The sequence below is a fragment of the Hippocampus guttulatus genome, chromosome 4 (assembly GCF_054856545.1).
Source record: "Hippocampus guttulatus isolate MCC_2025c chromosome 4, RoL_Hgut_1.0, whole genome shotgun sequence".
NCBI lineage: Eukaryota > Metazoa > Chordata > Actinopteri > Syngnathiformes > Syngnathidae > Hippocampus > Hippocampus guttulatus.
Window position 1 is genome coordinate 17,511,766 of NC_141264.1, and position 20,031 is coordinate 17,531,796.

A 20,031-nucleotide genomic window follows, 5' to 3' on the forward strand; every position below is an offset into this window, starting at 1 on the left:
ATACATGGTCTTTTTTTGGTTGAAAAACGCCCTACTTTACATGGTTGTTTTTTTCGTCTAAAAACGCCTTACTATACGTGGTTGTTTTTTTCGTCTTAAAACGCCTTACTATACATGGTCGGGGTTTTTTAAGGGTGGCTCAATACTGGCTGGCCATATACGGGCCGGAGTTGTAAATTGATTTCTGGCCCAAATACTTCACTCCACAACTGGCCCTCATCTGGTTTGCCAGAGTCAAGCCAGTGCCTCCTTTGCCACTCCTGGGCCGTGTTCGGCCCACATGCATTATGCCAGTGCCGACTCAAGGCCAGGTGTGCCAGCTTCATTCCGAATCCGGGCCAGATGCCTTTGCTGACTGGGTGCTTTTTATGCCAACAGAGAGTGACTGCTGTCAGTTCCTTTTGTAATTTACATCTTTGAGCATGATTATTGATGTATAATTTGACATTATATGTTTGTTCGTTTGGAAAAAATGAATTTGTTTGGTAGTCTGGAACGTAACTCACCAGATTACACAAAATAACCGATAAAGATGTAAAATACAGCGACGTGGTTTGTAGAAATTTTAATTTAAATAAACAAGAGGAATCTGGTTTGCTCAAGAAAATAAAACACCAATAAAACAAATAAAAGTACAAATACTTAATCTATTGTAATATAACCGGAGCAATTGTGAAGGAGATAATCATGCTTGCCATTGTACCTAATATCTCACAATACAATATTTACAACTCATCCATTCAAAATGGTCATTACGTTACCATAAAGTCACGTTTCAACACGAGCCGATTATCCAGTTTCTCTTCTTGTTTTGACAAGAAGAGATACTCGGTGAGTTCAACAGTTTAACTCATGGTGATCATCTCATATTTGTCCTTCAGACTGCAGTCTTCGTCCTCCTCCTCTTCCTCCTCCTCTTCGTCGCCCTCCTCCTCGTGAGGCTTATCGGCTTCGGCGTGGGGATGGTGAAGCTCGATGAGCAGGTAGTACAGGACGGCCGCGACCACGGCCCCAACCATGGGACCTGCCACTGGGATCCACCACCAGTATCCTGCCGTGCTGCATAGAAACAAATGGCAGGTTGATATTTTGGACAGTGTCATGGAACCATGTTGGATCAACAACGACAACAACAATCAATGACGTCTGTTGAGTGCATGTGACATTATATAATAAGCCATCAATGTTTGTTGCCTAATCATTTATTTCAATCAATGTGTTTGTGGGCGGCCAGTGGTTAGCACGTTGACCTCACAGCGCAGAGGTACCGGGTTCAATTCCAGCTCTGGCCTTCCTGTGTGGGCTTTGCATGTTCTCTCCTTTCCTGCGTGGGTTTTCTGCGGGTACTCCGGTTTCCTGAGTGAACACTCAAAATTGTCCCTAGGTGTGAGTGTGAGCACGGATGGTTGTTTGTCTCTGTGTGCCCTGCGATTGGTTCAGGGTGGCCCCCGCCTACGGCTCGAAGACAGCTGGGATAGGCTACAGCACGCCCCGCGACTCTTGTGGGGATGAAGTGGATCAGAAAACGGATGGATGGATGTTTGTTTGTCCACTAACCAGTCAAGTGTGGTTGATGGAGGACTAATATTAATCTTATGATTGACTACATTATTGAACAGATGAAAAACATTATTTAAAAACAACAACAACAACAACAAACAAACAAAATGTCTTCACATATTCAGGGTAGATGCATTGTGTTGAGAAAAAATTAAGAAAGATTTTGTCTTGCATTGCCCTGGTCCTGACACACAGATTTTTATTTTATTTTTTTTGTGGGACCCAGCATAGTCTATAGCACAGGACCGCCGTTCCTATTTTTGTGCTGGTTGCTTTGTGAGCCAACAGGATGTAGGCTGATGCCTTTCACCACTGGTTTGGACACACAGTTTGTTTGTTTTTTGTTTTTTTTTTGTCATTCTTACAATAAAAAGCCTAGGCCTTACTTAAGATAAGGAGGAAGACATGAAAAGCAGCTCAAAAATTAAAGGAACTCGGTCCATACTTTGATATTGGCACCACAAGATCTGAGGGAGTTTCGGCTCATCCATGAGTGCATCTCCATGATGATTTGAGATGGACTTCAGGCTGAGGAGATTGCTGTGCTTTCTTTATCTCATCAGAGTGGGACATGTGGGTTTTTTTGTCTCAAATTTCTGCTCACAAGTTAATCAAAAAAATGGTCAAAAGATGGTTTGTATCGCAAAAAAAAGTCACCCCTGTAGTTAAATCCCAAATGTGCCACGCGGTCACCTGAAGACGTCCATTCCCCATCCAGCCACAGCAGTGAACAGTCTCGGCCCGAGATCCCTGGCAGGATTCAAGGGGTAGCCACAGTTCAATCCCATCGACACCCCGATGGCCATGATGATCAATCCGATAGCCAGTGGCTCCACACCTTTCGGAGCGCCGATGTTTCCTCCGTCAATGATGGCCAAAATGCACAGAACAAGCATGCCGGTGCCCACCACCTGCAAGGAGAGCAATAACGTCACTCGTGGCTGCACTTTATTGTTGTCAAGTCCTTCAAATAACATTAGAAGTATCATAATATTCCTTTTTTTCCCCAGACATGTAATGAGGATGCTTATTGTAAAAATTGAAATAAACAGAAATGCGCCTTCATTTTTGGTAAGATTTGATTCATGTGTCTGCAAATATAAATACTGCAAACATAAATGGAAACTGTGGTTTTCAGAAACGTTATTGTGAGTCATCGACCCCATTTCACTCTATTAGTCTGGAGTCAGTTACAGTTTGGCCTCAAAAGAAAAAAAAATGTTTCCATGAATTCACTTTCCAGATGTGATTTTAGTCTTTTCGAGAGTACTTACAGGAGCAAAACGAGCAAACTTTTTGTCTCCATTTTTTTAGGATCCTACCACGTACGTGCGTTTTTTCTTTTTTTATTCAGATAAATTATGATAAAGTAAACTACATTTTCTAAAGAAATAATAAAAATAGAAATTAAGATGAAAAAAAATGTGTGGACACATAGCTAGCTAAAATTTGCTGAGTCACAGAGCAATGGCTAATTTGAATGAAACAAATTCTACTCTGTTAGCTTTACCTAATTACTTGGCAAGTTGTAAGATAAGATTTAGACCACTTTTGGCATTTTTATTTTTATAACTGTGGTTTGTTTCTTTTCACAAGTATCTATATACAGAGTATGTTTGACAACTGAAGGATGTTAAATTAATGTTACTTAAAATAATCCACAAAACATTGCCTTTACGTTCAATAATAATGGCTGGAGTTGATGGGTGAGGAATCAGATTTATTTTCCTTCCAAATTATTTCCTCGAGAATTTTTTATTTTACATACAAATACAAATTTGTGAGCGTTGTGAGTGTTCAAACAAACTACTGTCGGGCCCAAAACCCGAACCCCAACCTATTGACCCAATTACCTAAACCTCACTTCAACACATTTTTAGCCCTAACATGTTTTTGGATCAATGCACAGATTTAGCAGACTGGAAGTGGTGTTGAGCATAGTAGGTCTGACCTTCCGATGACTCGGCTCATTAAACCCAAAGCCAAGCAAAGCGAAAGAGGGGGTCATTATCTAACTAAATGGGGCAATCAATTTCACATCGCAGACATTTCCGAGATTTTCCTGTATTTCGAGCCTGAATGGGATGAGCAGCAGAATGATTGGGCCATTGTGAGTTGAGTTTACCTGATCGATGAATCCGCCGAGAATCGACAGGTGTCTCGCCGGGTAGGATGCGAAAATGTGTCCGGTTGCATTTATTCCCGTCACTGACAATATCCCGCTGGTGAAGTCCATGAAAGCATCTGTGAGGGGTTCAGAGAGTTCTTGACAAAGATCAAAATTTCAAGTGGACAGTTGGTGGTTATACAAAGCAGTGATTGTGCCACGAGTGATCATCAAGTGTGTTGCGAGGAATTGTCCAATTTTACTTAACTGATCTAAAAATTATGATTAATTTCGTAAAAATTATGTTTCTTGTTCAACTATCCATGCCAGCGACTGTCGTTCCGACGATTACATGGTCTTCCATTTCAGATAACCCAGAGGATACATTTGAATAAAAAGCAACGAAATAACCCTCGAGAAAGAAAATAAACCAAATCTAACCCTCACCCTAACCTCTAACACTAACTCCAACCCTAACCATAACCCCTAACCTCAACCCGTAACCCTAACCTAACCTAACCTAACCTAACCGTAACCCTAACATTTAACCCTAACCCTATCGCCGAACTCTTGAACCCCCGTATCCTTCAGAATCATCAGAATCATCTTTATTGGCCAAGTATGTAGAACACACAACACACAAGGAATTTGTCTCCGGTATAACACGCTGCATTAGTATCATCGTAAACAACAAATCATTGAATCATTAACCCTACCCCCTAACCGTAACCCCAAACCCCTTACCCTACCTCTAATCCTAAATCTAAACCCTAACCCTAACCCTGACCCGAACCCTAACCCCCTAATGCTAACCCTAACCCTAAACATAACCCCTAATCCTAACCCCAGGGGTTAGTGGTCAGGGGTTAGGGGTTAGGGTTAGCATGAAGGTGAGGTTTAGTGTTGGGGTTTGAGGATTCGGGGGTTAGGGATAGAGTTAGAGTTAGGGTTAGGGTGAGAGGTTAGTTTGTTTCTCAAAAGATGGCTAATGATACAAAGCAAAAAAAATAAAAATACGAGACGACGAGTACCACTCAAGGTATAATGAGGGAATATTTAGTGACTTTTTGGTTTGTTGTCCTGCTGTCAGAATTTTCTGACGTCAAATATAAAACTGTGAAACACAGCCAGAAATTCATTCTTAAAACGATCGTATGCTCACCATAGTATAATCCAAATACTGCAGCAGCGCCAGCAAACGCGCCAAGAAACTGAGCGATGACGTAGAAAGGAAACTTCCAGATCTTCAGTTTGCCAAGGATCACCATGGCCAGAGACACAGCAGGATTCACGTGGCCCCCTGGGGTGGAGGATAAAGGCGAAAATGAGAGAGAACTGCCGCTGGTATGATGGGTCCAAAGGCCCTTAAATCAGGACTACATTCCATCCATCCATCCATTTTCTGATCGCGGCAGGTGCTGGAGCCTATCCCAGCCGTCTTCAGGCAGTAGGCGGGGGACATATTGTTTCGCCAGCTAATGAACATTACATTACTGTAAACTTTAAATAATCAGTCAATAAAGCCCATCTAGGCCTTTCTGTAGGTTGATGCATCCGCGTTAGCACGTCTCTTTATATATGTTTTGAAAAAAGTGAATATGAGGCTTGGTAAAGTGGTTTGGACAGCATATGATGTAGCTAAGGCGCTATATAAGTGCACTCAATTTACATTATGATCAAATTGGAGTTTTCATTTTTTTGGTCTATGGTGTGTTTTTCGGCAAAGTGACTCATTTGACTTCAGGACTTGCTATTTAAATGATGAACAAATAGCAAATATGGATTTTGGGTGTGAGTCCGAGCTCTATCAGTAGTGTATATATTTGGAGAAAAAAAAACTCTGTAGTGTGTATTTTTTCAGTAGTGTTTGAGTTGTGTGTGGGAGATAATACTGATTGATGTCCCCAATGGCCTCCCTTAGGTTGGCATGATATCCTCTCCATCATTAGGGAGGTTGTCACATTTACGAGGGACAGCAGAAGGAAAGCAGCCCTCCAGGGGCTAACGTAGGGATTGGTTGAAGAACAACAGACTGTCAGACATGTTACTGGCCATAAATTACCACCATAGCAGCGCCTACTTTCTTTTAAAGAAATAAAATGCTATGGCTTCACGCATGCCATTTAGTTTTGCTGCTCAAACGATCACGGTCACGTTTCGAAGCCAATGTTTGCCAGAGATGCGCGGACGTGGGCCCGCGATCGATGTTTGCAGGACATTCAGCGCCCCGGGTTATGGACGACCGCGGAGAGGCTGCGCCATGAGACTACCAAATCAATGGACAGCGCACACTCATTGACTGCCGTAGAGATAGCACGTTTCTGCTGGACGGGAGCGCAGTAGAATCACGGAGGTGACACATAGCTGCACGGGAGACCATACATACATTTGTTAATATGGGCCCTCCCATTGGCTGCTGACCATTTTAGGGTGTACCCCGTCACTGACATAAAGTCTACTTGGGTGGGCTCCAATTCACCTGTGACGCTATTCCAATTACAAATTCCCGTGCCCAATTGTTTTAAATCTGACCATATATGAAAAACACCCAACTGTCGCAAACATCCACTGGACATCCTTCCTGTCCGTTTCAGTCTGGCAATTTTTCATGCGTGGTATAATCATATTTACCTGATACTCCACCAGCTATGTAAGCTGCCATCATCAGTCCTACAGAGAAACCGATGTGCACGGTGAGTGGCTCACCCAAAGAGTTTCGACTGAGGACCGTCTGGGCCACCGAGCCACAACCAAACAACTGAAACACAGAACAACAACACATAATATACCTAAAACACAGAGCTAATAAATTGCCTAGTGGGTAGCATGATGGGTATGGATGCACAGGTGTGTGTGTGTGTGTATATATACTGTATATATATATACACAGTATATATATATATATGTATATATAAATAAATATATATATATATATATATACACACATCATGCCACCCACTAGGCAATTTATTAGGTACACCCACACTATATAACGAGAGCTAAAAAAAATCTGCCTTTAAAAAGATAATAAATGCTCTGCATTCATCAATGTTTTTTATTATTATGATTATTAATAGGTTGGTATGTCAGCTAAACTGGCAAAATATTTAAAACAGCTTTCGGTAAGATACAGTCCAATTCTACATTTGCAAACTAAAACCACAAATTGCAAACAAATAAACAAATATCTCTGACAGTGTCAGTCAAAACAGCATATTTACAAATGCATACAGTATTTTCTTTTATGGCTCTCATATTGTATTGAAATGTCTAATTAAGTGAGAGAATATGGAAAAAAAAAGAAAAAATAATAAAAGTAATTCTAAGTCTACTTACAACCAGAACAAAGGTCCCGAGAAATTCTGCCAGGAATTCCTTCAGTATTCCATGTTTGATCGCACAATGTTTCCTCATCCTTCTGTTGTTTCAAAGTTTTGTCGCTGAGCTGACCGTGATGGAAGTGTCTCAACGTTCTGCTGCGTGAACTTCTGAGAAGTGGATGTCATGTCAGATCTCCACCTCTGCCCCAGAGCAGCCATTCATCACGCAGGATTGATTCGCTCGTACACCCATCGACAAGTTTCCAGGCACTGTGATTGACACGTGGTTGCTATTGTGATGCATGATTGCGGTGGCATGGACAAGACACTGTAGGATTTTTATTTTTATTTATTTTTTTGGTATGGAGTTTCTGGAGGTTTATAAACATCAATACATATTTTGAAAAGTACAGTACAAGGAACCATTAGTTGGGGAGATATTTCCGATCAACCTTAATGGAACAGAATATAAATGAACATACACAATGTGGGCAAACGTATTTAAACAGGGGGTCAGTGCACAGAACTTACTTATCAATCGAACCCTGGGGGTTCGGTGAATCGGTCTCAGGGGTTCGACGGAGCCTCTGCCATGGAGGTTAAGACACACCTGACTCAACGTGTCGATTAGTTTTGACACACCCGCTTGGCCATTGCTGGCTGTAGATGATCACATTACATTGCTTGGCCAATCAGTGCTGCAGGAAATTTAGTTCGCTCAGTCGTCACCTGTGACTGTCGTGATACGATATACAAATTTAAAAAACTATAATTAGGCCATGTAATTTACTTTTTTCTGTTTTTAATAAATGTGGGGGGTTTTTTTATGTCTTGAATTTGTAAAAAAAAATCACATTTTTAATTTTCACGAATGAAGGGTTCGATGAACGTGCATATGAATTGGCTGGGTTCGGTACCTCGAACAAGGTTAAGAACCACTGATCCAGAGGAACATTTGTGAAATCACTGATATTGGACCTGAGAAAAGGCCTTGCTCATAATTTCTAGTTTAATTCATCCCAAATGTGTTTGACGGGATTGAGTTTGTGCTAAATTTGAGAACTGCAATAGAAAACGGATCGCTGGTATTTGTTAATACTGTAGTCCACATCGTGAGCACTATGGCTTTTGTTGCCACATGACGTAGTTAACAACAACGCCACTAGAGGTCAGTGTGAACACAATGCCAGGGTAAAATGAGTTGTTACTGGAATTTCTGAAAAAATAAAAAAAACGTCCAAACGTGATGTGAATTATTTTATCCAGTTAATCCGAACCAGTGTCATCCAGGCCGTCGCCATCCTCCGCCACTTTAATGACAGGAGCCGATTTCCGTTTGCGCCTGGTGATGAAAATAAGAAGACAAAGGAATCACAAAGTTAAGCCGTACTTTGTCATTTGTGCGTAATCCAAAAGGAAGCATTCATTCACCTCATGTCTTTCCTCATGGTGTCAATTTGGCCGTGAAGATGCTCGTTGGCCTCGAGCTGCTCCTCCAGCTCTCTCTGCAGCTTCTTCTTGGCGTGCTCCAGGCGCTCGATCTCCTCCTCGGCCTCGTCCATCTGCCTCTTGGCCGTCTTCAGTCTCTGAGTCAACTGCGTCGTGTGCAACAAGTCAGATCGCGGACGGTCAGGAGGCGAGGGTGACAGATGGCGACGCGGGTTCTACCTACCTGGTCCCTGTGCGTCTGCAGGTTGGCGTGATCCTCGTCGGCCTGCATCTTCATCTCCTTCACCTTGCGCTCCAGTTTGCGGTTGGCTTGCTGTAAATTGTTGTTGTCCCTGAGAGGAGATGCGCCAAGAGATCAGCTGCAGCTTCCTGTAATGTTACACCCTCCCACTGTGATGCTCGCAGCCTTGCAAGCGTAGGGAAAGTGATACCGCAAGGGGGGGATCACCACACAACTAATATGGAAAAAATGTCCTTGGTATTACTTTACATTGTGGGATTAAATAGCCTTTCGCTGTTTTGACTGTAATATGTTTTTAGGTAACCGTAGTTACATATAATCGACAGTCATTGTTATTTGTTTTCCCCTCAATCTTGCAATTGCAATTTAATATGTGAGGATTTTTTTTTCTCAAGGTCTCAAATGTTTCTGACTTTCAAAATCAGATCGCAATAAACGCAAACAAAATTGTGGCTTTATCAATTCTACTTTTGCTTCATGAAGGGCGGCGACCCGGTGGGTGTTAGGTTAGCGCATCGACCTCACAGTGCAGAGGTGGAGGGTTCAATTCTGGCTCCGGGCCTTCCCGTGTGGAGTTTGCATGTTCTTCCCGTGCCTGAGTGGGTTTTTTCCGGGTAGTCCGGTTTCCTCCCACAGTCCAAAAACATGCATGGCAGGTTAACGGAGCACTCTAAGTTGTCCCTAGGTGTGAGTATGAGCGCGGACGGTTGTCCGTCTGTCTCTGTGTGCCCTGCGATTGGTTGGCAACAAGGCCATGGTGTACCTCGCCTACTGCCCGAAGAAAGGTGGGATGGGCCCCAGCACACCCGCAACCCTTGTGAGAATAAGCGGATTAGAAGATGGATGGGTGGAATTGTTCAGTTAATGGCGCGCTTACCTTTCCTCCCCTTGCAACCGCTCCTCAAGTTCTTGGATGCGACTATTGAGTTTGGAAATGAGAGAATCTTGGTTGGTCCTCTGTGATCCTTCTAAATGAGTCACTCTGCTCTTCAGGTCTTTATTCTGATGCAGGAAATGAAAGAAAGGAATGTCACAAATGAGGCAAATTAAATTAAATGCTAGATGGCCAGTCCAGGTCAGAGTCTGGTCAAAATAATGAGGAGACACCACTAAATCATTAAACGCATCAATGACGAATAGAAACATCGATGCTTCCAAGAACAGTTTGGAGGTAGGCCATTTTCTACTCCGCTATGGTCCATAAAAGAAAGGTCGCATGAGTTTCGCATGGAAGAACTGCACAGAATCCTTACAGCCGGAGCCATCTCTCAGTTCCAACATGCCAAGTGTTCTGCTTTCTACGCCTCATCATTTGACATCACCTACAAAAGACCACACAACAGATACGTGGTATATCCTTCTTTGAATGATGGGTTCGCCCTACCTGTCTTTCCAGACTCGTGTTGTCACACTCCAGGTCTTGCCTGACTGCTCTTTCCTGCATCAACTCACTCCTCATCTGATCCACCTGGCACACATCACATAGGCCGACATATCAAAATGTACAATTTGGCCCCATGCAATCACATCACATTGCAATTAAACACTGTCTAGTGCAATATTGCAAAAAAAATAAAATAAAATAAATAAAATGTAGAAGAGATAAATATGTAGGCTCTGACGGCACACGCTTTTACAATATATTTCAGCTTACTCTTAGCTGGCTGGATAGCTAGATAGATCTGCAATGACAGTGTCAATCAAAGCAGATTGAAATATCCCTTAAATCGACTGGATGGGTTTGTCCTACCTCCCATATTGACAAAAAAAAAAAGGTCACTTTCAGTTTAAATGGACTTCATTAGAGGAAGAGGAAATGCTGTCTAGTCTTCGTGGCCTCTTGTCTCTGCAGAGGCCCAGTGAAGGGAAAATGAATCACCACACACACAATAGTTTGCTGTTTTGTGTCTTTGCACTCAATCCAAAATAGTGTTTTGTGTCAATTAGTCCGCAGCACTTTGCTTCTAACAGTGGCCTATTTGAGCAAACAAAAAAAAAGAAAAAATCCCATGCTGACTAAGGTAATAAGAAACATATGACGTGAGGAGTGAAGGCGTACGTCAGTGTGGCTACAAAGTGAGCACAATGAAACAAAAACTTTTTAGGGGACGACTGGAGAGCTGTGGGGAAATCTGAGTATGCAGCACATCTGTTTGTGGTAAAAGCACAACTTGTGATAATAATTCAATTGACCTTTGACTGAATCTATCCAAATAAAAAAGCTCAGTGTTCTATTTGGAGGTATGTAAACCTGCCTGCTCTTTGGTTTTGTCTAATCGCTCCATCAGGCGGTCAGCAGTGCTGCGCTCATCGTTAACGTCTTCCTCTAGCTGACCGATGCGGCCCTGAGAAGGAAAAGAGAGTGGGAAAAACATTTTATTTTAGTGTTATGGGTTATTTTCAGATCCTTTTGTCAGTTCATTATACTAATATGAGTATTTAAATTATTGTCAGTTGTGATTTTTAAATGTATTTGCTTGAGTTATATTTGCGTATGATCAGATCAGATCAGATTTTTGTTGAGATTTTTTTTCTTACAAATGAACACATGACAACAGAAGAAAGCCTCCCCCGAAAAATCAGGAAATATATCCTAAAAAAAAAAAAAAAAAAAAAACCAAGATAAAAAATAAAAAAAAAACAATTATGCCAATAATGGGACATATAAACGGTGCAGCTGGAAAAACATAAAAAGAAATATTTCCGATCCCGGGAGGTGAAGTCCCAAAAAACATATGAGATAAAGTGGTTGCATAATTGTGTACTCCATCTTACAATTGGGGATGTGGTTGTGGTCAGAATTCACCCTTCCATATGCATATTACGTTAATTCATTCACTCCCAAAGACGTTTTTAAACGTCTTTTCAGACTTGGTTCAGAATTGGCTGCTACTGAATGAGTTAAATGCGATTGTCAGCACACACCTGCCACCATTTGCAATGCCTCTAAATCACCTCAACTTAAGTTCAGCTGTTCTAGCAGGCTTCGAAAAAAAAAAGTCCAATTTTAAAAAATGACTGAAATTATTGATCTTCGTCTCATTTTTTAAAATGTATTTTATGTTAAGAACACAGATACAATATGGCTGCTCAATTCATGATCAGAGCTAAATTCCAGCTGGTTATAAAATGTTTTTAAAACAAGAGATCGAGGCGTCGGCGATTGTACAATGTTCCAGTGTTTGTGTTGCACTCAGACAGGTCGGAGAACTTTTCCCACTAAACAGTCGGCTTTCCTCGCTCGACGCGCAGTGTCAACACACTGATGTCACTGTGTAATGTTTTGTCATCAGCAAAACAAACAGTGCCGAGCTGTGAGACGCTGCTGCAGTGGCGCCGTTTGGCACCCTCATAGCTCCCAGGGACAAGGCAAAGACAAATAGTGGCGCTGGGACACATTGACGCCCCACGGCATGTGATCGGGGGGTAATATAAGGTCTGCTCATGTATGTATGAATGACTTCAAGGGTTCTTCGGCATGTAATTAGTTGAGAGTTGTCACAAAAGTGAACCATTACAAGCACAATAATGCCATTTTTGTCGACGTAGATTCTAATTCATCCAGGTCACGGATATTCCTCATTTCCCACCAGAAACATAAATAGGCCGACTCTACACTTAAAATTTAGAACTAAAGGAGCTTTTTGCACAAAAGGTCCTTAAAAGCCAAAAAGAATTTCCTTGATTCTACTTTTGCAGAATGACAGTTTTGAATGAGTTTTGTCTTATATCAATTTTGTTTATAGTTGAGCGGCACGGTGAGCAACTGGTCAGCACGCCTGCTTCACAATGCAGAGGTGCAGGGTTCGATTCCGGACCAGGCGTTCCTGTGTGGAATTTGCATGCTCTCCCCGTGCCTGCGTGGGTTTTCTTTGGGTACTCAGGTTTCCACGCACATTCCAAAAACATGCACGGCAGGCGAATGGAATAATCTCTAACGTGTCCCTAAGTGTTATTGTGAGCGCGAACGGTTGTTCGTCTCTGTGTGCCCTACAATTGGCTAGCAACCGGTTAGGGTGTCCCCCGTCTACTGCATGCAGATCGCTGGGATCGGTTCCAGCATAGCCGCGACCCTCGTGAGGGAAAGCGAATCAGATGATGGTGAGATGGATGTTTATAATTTTGATTCTAGCACTGTACTGCATGAGATCCTCAAGTCAACTCACTTTGCGACAAGCAGCAGTTTGGCAAGAGAGCAAACAATTCTTCAAAAAAGGAGGCTTGAGGCATATGTTAACCTCTAGGAGTTTGACGTGCCGCTCGCGCTCATCCACCGTGGTGGCGTTCCTCTCCTCCAGCTCATCCACTCTTTGCTCCAGCTGCCGGGCCCTGGACTGGGCCTCCTGCTGCTCCCTGTGACACCTCCGCAGATCTTCCTCCAGAGGAAGCAGCTGAGCGCAGAATAAACATGAAGATTAGGAAAGTAGAGGAACGTGAAAGAAGTGATAGTGTACTTCTGACTACTTTCGACTGTTGGGAGTGTTCCTTGGCATCTCACTGTAGCTCCGAAATTCCCTTTGGTCTATTTTATCAGTGACTTTGACATGTGACCCTTCGTTCTGACGAGTCAGCAAAATGATTTGCGAGGAGGGCCACACCTCATCCTGAAGCTTTTTGGCTGCTAGTCGGGATTTCTCCAGCTCAGCTCCTTTTTCCTGCAGCTGTCTGCGCAGGTCGGCCAACTCCCTCTGACTCCTCTCTTTGGCCTCGTCGACTTGGCTCTGAAGAACATCTGTAGATGCCTCGCAGTCTTCCATGATGCTATTCATCTGAGCGGGCAGATTTCCAAGCAGAGAGGTGAAACTCCCCCATTAAGGTTTAGTCGGTCCCGCCCCCGTGAGCAATAGAAAGAGGCGGGGAGGCTCATACCTTTCTCTGAAGTTGTTCCACTGTCCTGTCCTGCAGCCTTCTCTCATCCTCCAGCTCACTTTTGCTCTTCCACAACTCCTCAATTTGTTTCCGCTCCACCCTGAGCTTCTCTTTCATGTCCCTGTGCTCGTGGTTGAGTTTGGTCAGCTTACTCTACAACAACCAAGAGTGTAACTTTGATATCCATGTCAAGATACTTTCCTCCAATTCTGTTTTCCTTTTTTTTTTTTTACTTGCACTTCCTCCAGACGAGCCAGCAGCGAGCGGTTGGACTGACACATTTCCTCTTCATTTCTCCTCACATCCTGCAGTGCTTCCTCCAACTGCTGCTTTTCCCTCTTTTCGAGCAAACAAACAACAGGAAAACCAAAGGCCGCATGACATCATTTCATCCAGGCCACCATAAGGAAACAAAAACAATTAGTGAGCAGAAGCACACCTCCACTTCATTTGTCACCTGCAAATGAGAATAGCTGCGATGTCTAATTTGAATATTCTAATAGAGTTTAAAAAACAGTTTGAAAAATAATCGATTTCCCCCCCCTCAATATTGCCATTTATTATGGAATTATTTTGTCAAGATCCTATTCCCATGTTTTTTTTTAACAAACACAAACAAAACATTAAGCTATGTGGAAAACCTACACACACACAGAACTTCAGAACTGTGAAGCAGATATGCTAACCACTAGCCCACCATGACTTCCATCCAGGATGATATCGTTTTTTTTTTTTTTTAATCCGTCAACGAACCTCCAGCTGCTTCACGCGTTGCTCCTGCAGTCTCTCCGACCCTTTCGACTCCTGAACGGCTCGGCTCAGCTGATCCACCTTGCTGCCCAGCTCCTGCACTTTTGCCTTGAGTTGATCTCTTTGCTGACTCAACTCCTGCACCTTCCCCTTGGCTGCACCGCCCTCCTCCAACGCCTCCACTTTTTCTCGGCCCAGCACACCGTTACTCTAAGTTCAAAGGAAAAGTGAAGACGGTGTGAAAAAAGAACAATGAAGAATATGCCTTGGAACTTACCTCTCTCGTCTTCTCCAAATCTCTCAGCAGATGCCGAAGTTCAAATTCATATTCTTCCTTCAGAGCGGCAATGTATTTATCGTGGGTCTCCACTTCATCTTTGATGGCGCCCTTCAAGTCGCTGAGCTCTTTCTCCTGCTGCTGGAGAAGCTCCTCACGCTCCTCTTTCACCAAGAGCATCTCCTGAAAGTCTGCACGCAGCTGGGCCATATCCTGAGACCGTGACACGTGTTCCTCACCCACTATCGGCTTGTCCGGTTGAGTCGCTTGTGTAGAATTGGGAGACAGAACGCTTACCTTCAGAAGGACTTCTTTCTCCGCGTTTATCATTTCTGCCTTCTTGGATTGGTCCAGTTCATCGTGCATCTCGGAGAGCTGCTGCTGGAGGTCCTTCATCTGCATTTTAGAACGCTCCCTGTCTGCAATCATCTCAGTCAACCTGTGAAATGCACAACGTACAGTACACTGTAAGAGTTACAGTTTTAACACGGGTAGACGATAAGGGACAAAATGGGAGTGCCGCTATAAACTCATCGGTCGGAATATTCGGTAAAGCTGTACAATCTAATGAGATCCAACACAATGAATGCGATATGCTCACTCGTCTTTGGTCGACTTAAGTTGCGACTCGATTTCCATCAGTTTGTTTCTGAGGTTGGTGACCTCGGCCTGACTCTCGGACAACTCTTCCTGCAGCTTCTTCTTCTCCGTCCGGGCCTTCTCGCAGGCTTTGGCAAGTGTCTTTTCATTCTGGGGCACAAAACCAACCGTCTCAAGATGAAGGTTTTAGAAATGTGGGCACACTGAGTCGGGCAAAAGCGACACAAAACCTTCATCTCGGTTTCCAATTTTCGCGTCAAGTCATACACTTGTGACTCCAGTGCTTCCTGTTTCTCCAGCAGCTGCTTCATCTCTACTGTCTGATCCTACAGAAGGTGAAAGTTCCATTCAAACATGCTACATGAGTCAAGAGTGAGCTGCAATGGAGTGCATTTTCACTCCTCCGTTCACTTTCACCTCCTCCTCCACATTCTCAGCCGTTTTCCACTTCAGTCTGTTGATCCTTTCAAGCAGCAGGTTGACTTTCCTCCGTGTGACGGAGACTTCGTCAGTCGTCCTAAGAAGAAAGACAAATGTTTTATAAACATTTTTATCTTGTTGCTTTGACGGCGCAGAGATGAAGACGTCGGCCAAACTTCACTCAGCCTGCCGCAGGATTCTGTCTGGAGCTCGTGTCAAAAGAGGTGATAGATCGTTTAAGACATTCCAGGTTATATCTGGAGAAGCAAGATCACGCTCTGCATTCCTGATTGACTCCGTGTGTGAGTGGATGTGTGAGCAGCTGTGCCGGTAACTCTGTTATCACACTATCACAATAGGTAAAAGTTTAAAAAAAATCGTACACTTTATTCTATCATCAAACTAATCCATCAAATGTTGTTTTGTTGAGGCTTCAACCCTAAGTTGCCACTGCAACACCAATCTCAAAAGTTCACAAACCGGAGTTGTTTTGTTCACAAGAACCGTTGACAGTTCGTTGAGGAGTTACTACATATACTGTATGTCCGCCAAAAACACGGATTTTATTTAACGCTTATGATTGTTACTGACACATGTCTGGTTGCAGAGTTGGACAAGCGCCTGTTGTCACGGATGGCCGATGTATCCACGTTGCAAAGGGGACTAACTTTATAGCTCTTTGCTGCAATGTTATACAGTTGAATGAGTGAGTTTATTATATTGGGGGATTTTGAATGACAAACGGAGCAACATATAAAAAAAATCTTTGAGTGAATTAATTTTGATGAAAACGTGTACAAAATGAATTCTTGCAATTAATGTTGGTTTGCTGTTCAGCAGTTTTGTGCCATCTATGAATGGAAATTTGAACGCAAGTGAGCCCTTTGCACAGGGGGGAGGGGGGATAAGTGCATCTATTGTATGAATTTGAGCATAGAAATATAGAACAACACTCTTTTGTACAGTTGAATGAAAGAAATACAACTTTGGTCCTTATTTAAACTTTTTCAAGCATTTTTGTCACACATCTGGTTAAGAAGCGAAGGCCCAATGTGACCCCCGAGTAGTGCTGGCAAAAAAACGGTTGCCTATCCCCGTTCCAGTTATTTTATGTGTTCACTCACCCTTCCTTGAGGTAGGTGAAGAGCATTTGCTTCGCTGCGTCTTCATTCGGGTCGACCGATACCTGCTGTCCTTTCAGAAGATCAGGAGTGACCTGGTTAGAGAAATAGAACCTTTGAAATGAGAACCGCGTCTGTGAGGACATGACTTTACCTGAGTGTCTCTTTCCTTTGCTCCATCTACGCAAGTGCCCTGCGACGATTCCTTTGTTCTGTGAAGTACTTTCGCTGCCATGTCAATGGCATGATGATCTTTAAACTGCATGCCGGGTTTGTTCTCTTCTCTCTTGTTGGCCTCTCCACCCAGCAGCCGAGCCCTGGCTGACCCCGGAGGATACACCTCGCCAGAGGTCACACCGCTGCTTCCCCCCTTCAAAGACGACGTCCTGCTGGATGAAGAGGAAGACGAGTCGGAAGCTCGGCCGCTGTCCACGCTACGTGATCGTCTCGTTTCTTCCGGGTCCAGACGACTTCTGGGGCCGCCCCTTCCTCTACGCTGGCTACTGTTGAACTGGGTGATTAGCTTGCCGACAGACATGAAGGGTTCAGAGTCCACTGAGTTTAGGGACCTTGCAGGGAGGTGTCTGTCCAAAGGAGGCGTGTTCTGGTCGTCTGTCGGGCCTTCGGCTGGAAGCGGAATCCGGGCTTTGGTCCGATCCCCTGTTTTCCCAGGAAGGGTTTGCGAAGGGTTGAGATGGTTGAGGTTGTTGCTTCTGGGGTCGTACGGTCTCAGGATCTCTGGGTGTTTCTGGTAATGAAACTCGGACAAGGAGCTAGTCCCATCCACGGACCTCTTCACCATGCCCGGTGTGTAGCCAGTCTGGTGAGTGACGACTGATACTTCTCTGTGGCTTTCTTCACCAGAACTGTTCAGAACTACAAAGGGCTGACCTTTAATCCCTTGAACCTGCACCCGAACTCCAAAGAAACTGTCATGGCCGCCTCTGGGGTTGTGCGCATCGATATAAGTCTTCTGCATCCTCATTTCCGGGGAGCCACCTAGTCCGGCCATTGTGGCTCCGGCTGCATTAACAGAACTAAGGGGGAAACAGATGCTCTGAATTACAAAGATTCCAAATTGCAGGCAAGTGTAAGGATGGGAGCCACTGACTATTTTTTTTCACAATTGTCCACATTATTCTCAATCAGCCTTGCCTTTTGGCAGGTTTGATTGAGTTCACCATGGAAAATTTGACAGAGTTCCCAAATCAGGCCCAGAATGTTATAACCCTGTTGAACGCTGATCCAGCATGGGAAGGCGTACACAGATGTTTACACAACATTAGAGTTGCAGTGCAAGTAGGACACGGTGACATAGTGCCATCCAAGGATCTCCTCTCTCACATTCACACACAGCTGGACTCACGAGCCAACATGAAGACATACATGGACAACAGCTTGATTTTGCAGACAACTCACTCTGTGTGTTAATGACACTGCCGTATTGTACCAACAACACTGAGCCAATTGAATTACAACTACAACTGGCTGAGGTTTGTGGGGTGTCGTCACCCACTTCATGGTATAAAGGAGCAATATTTGTCAAGAGAGATGTCAACACTGGAGCCATTGTCATCATTATTGCATTCGATTTAAAAATTTGAGCCATTTACAGATGTGTTTTGAGTATTGGCCATAGGATTTATCATGTCTTTGTCGGAGAAGATGAAAAAGGTAACAACAATATTAGAATTTTTTTTTTTTTTTAGTATAAGAGTGCATTCTATGCACCACTGCAATCAATGACCATATTAATAAGGATGTGGTATAGTCAATTTAATATGTTTCTGGTTGCATTATTTTTGGTAAATCGTGTCATGTAGGTTTGATTCCGGCCGGCTCCGGCCTTCTCGTGTGGGCTTTGCATGTTCTCCCCATGCCTCCAGTTTCCTTCCACATTCCAAAAACATGCATTGCAGGTTAACGGATCACTCTAAATTGCCCCTTTGTGTGAGTATGAGCATGGATGGTTCGTCTATGTGTGCTCTGCGATTGTCTGGCGACCAGTTCAGGGTGTACCCCGCTTTCTGCCGGAAGACAATATGGATGAAATTCATACCTCCCTGACAGCATTATTGTCTTCGGTGAATCATCATTTTGATCTCGCTTGATTGATGTATGTCTGAGATAGATTTATTACAAAGCATAACTGTTTGTAAATGTTAAATGTTTACACTTTTTAGAAACTGGTGGCATTGGCTGGCAACAGTTCAGGCAGTTCAGGGTGTCCCTCGCCTTCTGCCGAAGACAGTTGGGATAGGCGCCAGTACGCCCGCAACCCTTGTGATTGGGAGTGCAAAATTGATGGATGTAAACTGGTGGCTTTATCATTTGTAACCTTTGAGGTAAAAACCTTTTGGTTGCCAGTTTGGGAAAATCCACCTTTAGCATATGAAAACGTAGTTTTCCCTCAAAGCGTACTAGTTTACAACATAAGGTACGTAAAACGCATGTGTCCTTGTGGAATTTCGTATATCAGGAAGGCAAAATAAAAGTAGAAAGTTTTATTCTGGAATTTTACACTGATTTATCAGGAAAGCAAGATATTTGTCATTCAAATCAACCATTGTAATTATTCTTCGGGGCATACTTACAGCTTTTATGTTAGCATTAGCCAGTTACCATGTTCCACAGGTAAAATAACACATTATAAGTAAACAGCAAGTAATGCCTGCATATCGTTCTGAGAGGGCACAGCAAGGTTGCTGCCTGGACGGGACTCCGACATTAAAACGGAGAGGCTGTCTGCCACAGAAAGCGAAGAGCTTCAAAGAGATGAGGGGGGAAAATATCTTTACCGAGGTTCAGTAAACTCACCACGAGCACGGCAAAGAAAGGGTTGAAGCCTTTCCTTGTTATTCTTCCGTTCTTCGCAATATAAAGGAGGAAAATCGTCATAAAGAAAGAAACATACCCGCTGTGAGTGTGAAAGTGAGTGAATCGGAGTGCGGTCCTCCTCTTCCTCCAAACTGTCCCGCTGTCCTGCCTCTGCCCAATGAGGCGTTCACCAACGCCGCGGTGTCCGACATCCCATTGTCACGTGACAAAAGGAGATATTCGGGAAATTCTTGCAGACGGCGCTACAACGGAGCTACGAAATGCGATAGTCCGGTCAGAAATCTGTGTAGCTCCAGTTAAACACCTTCAGCATTTAATTTGATATTCTAAATTTTGTTTACAAATTATTTTCTCAGATGTATCGGTCCAACCCAATTTTTTGCTGTGATTCTGCTTTCAATGACAGCTCCTCTAATTTTAGGTGCTCAATTGATGAATTGAAACTGAATTAAATATAAAAGGCGTAGTTTAGAGCTCAA

The 20,031-nt window shown here is 43.5% G+C and overlaps 2 protein-coding genes across 6 annotated transcripts; both read right to left on the reverse strand.

Moving 5' to 3' along the window:
* Positions 1-550: 550 nt before the first annotated feature.
* On the reverse strand, positions 551-7,242 carry aqp9a (aquaporin 9a). 2 transcript variants are annotated; one of them, XM_086108353.1, is made up of 6 exons: positions 7,004-7,242; positions 6,299-6,425; positions 4,830-4,967; positions 3,686-3,804; positions 2,254-2,471; positions 551-1,059 (listed from the first exon to the last, which is right to left on the reverse strand). In XM_086108353.1, exons 1-6 carry the CDS (start codon positions 7,079-7,081, stop codon positions 846-848), a joined length of 894 nt encoding a protein of 297 aa, XP_085964479.1. In that variant the 5' UTR covers positions 7,082-7,242; the 3' UTR covers positions 551-845. The 2 variants fall into 2 exon arrangements, with proteins under 2 accessions (XP_085964479.1, XP_085964478.1); XM_086108352.1 differs by having other exon boundaries at positions 3,686-3,825.
* Positions 7,243-7,320: 78 nt separating this feature from the next.
* Positions 7,321-20,011, reverse strand: LOC147206283 (cingulin-like protein 1). Of its 4 annotated transcripts, none has more exons than XM_086108349.1 (19): positions 19,629-20,011; positions 16,869-17,737; positions 16,718-16,809; positions 15,591-15,690; positions 15,404-15,499; positions 15,175-15,323; positions 14,871-15,012; positions 14,574-14,786; positions 14,300-14,506; positions 13,780-13,884; positions 13,547-13,699; positions 13,276-13,446; positions 12,916-13,068; positions 10,933-11,022; positions 10,062-10,145; positions 9,555-9,679; positions 8,660-8,768; positions 8,419-8,582; positions 7,321-8,329 (listed from the first exon to the last, which is right to left on the reverse strand). In XM_086108349.1, the coding sequence occupies exons 1-19, from the start codon at positions 19,741-19,743 to the stop codon at positions 8,254-8,256; spliced, it is 3,213 nt and encodes a 1,070-aa protein (XP_085964475.1). In that variant the 5' UTR covers positions 19,744-20,011; the 3' UTR covers positions 7,321-8,253. The 4 variants fall into 4 exon arrangements, with proteins under 4 accessions (XP_085964475.1, XP_085964474.1, XP_085964472.1 ...); XM_086108348.1 differs by having other exon boundaries at positions 16,718-16,782; positions 16,869-17,751; positions 19,629-19,714; XM_086108346.1 differs by having other exon boundaries at positions 16,869-17,751; positions 19,629-19,714.
* Positions 20,012-20,031: the final 20 nt, after the last annotated feature.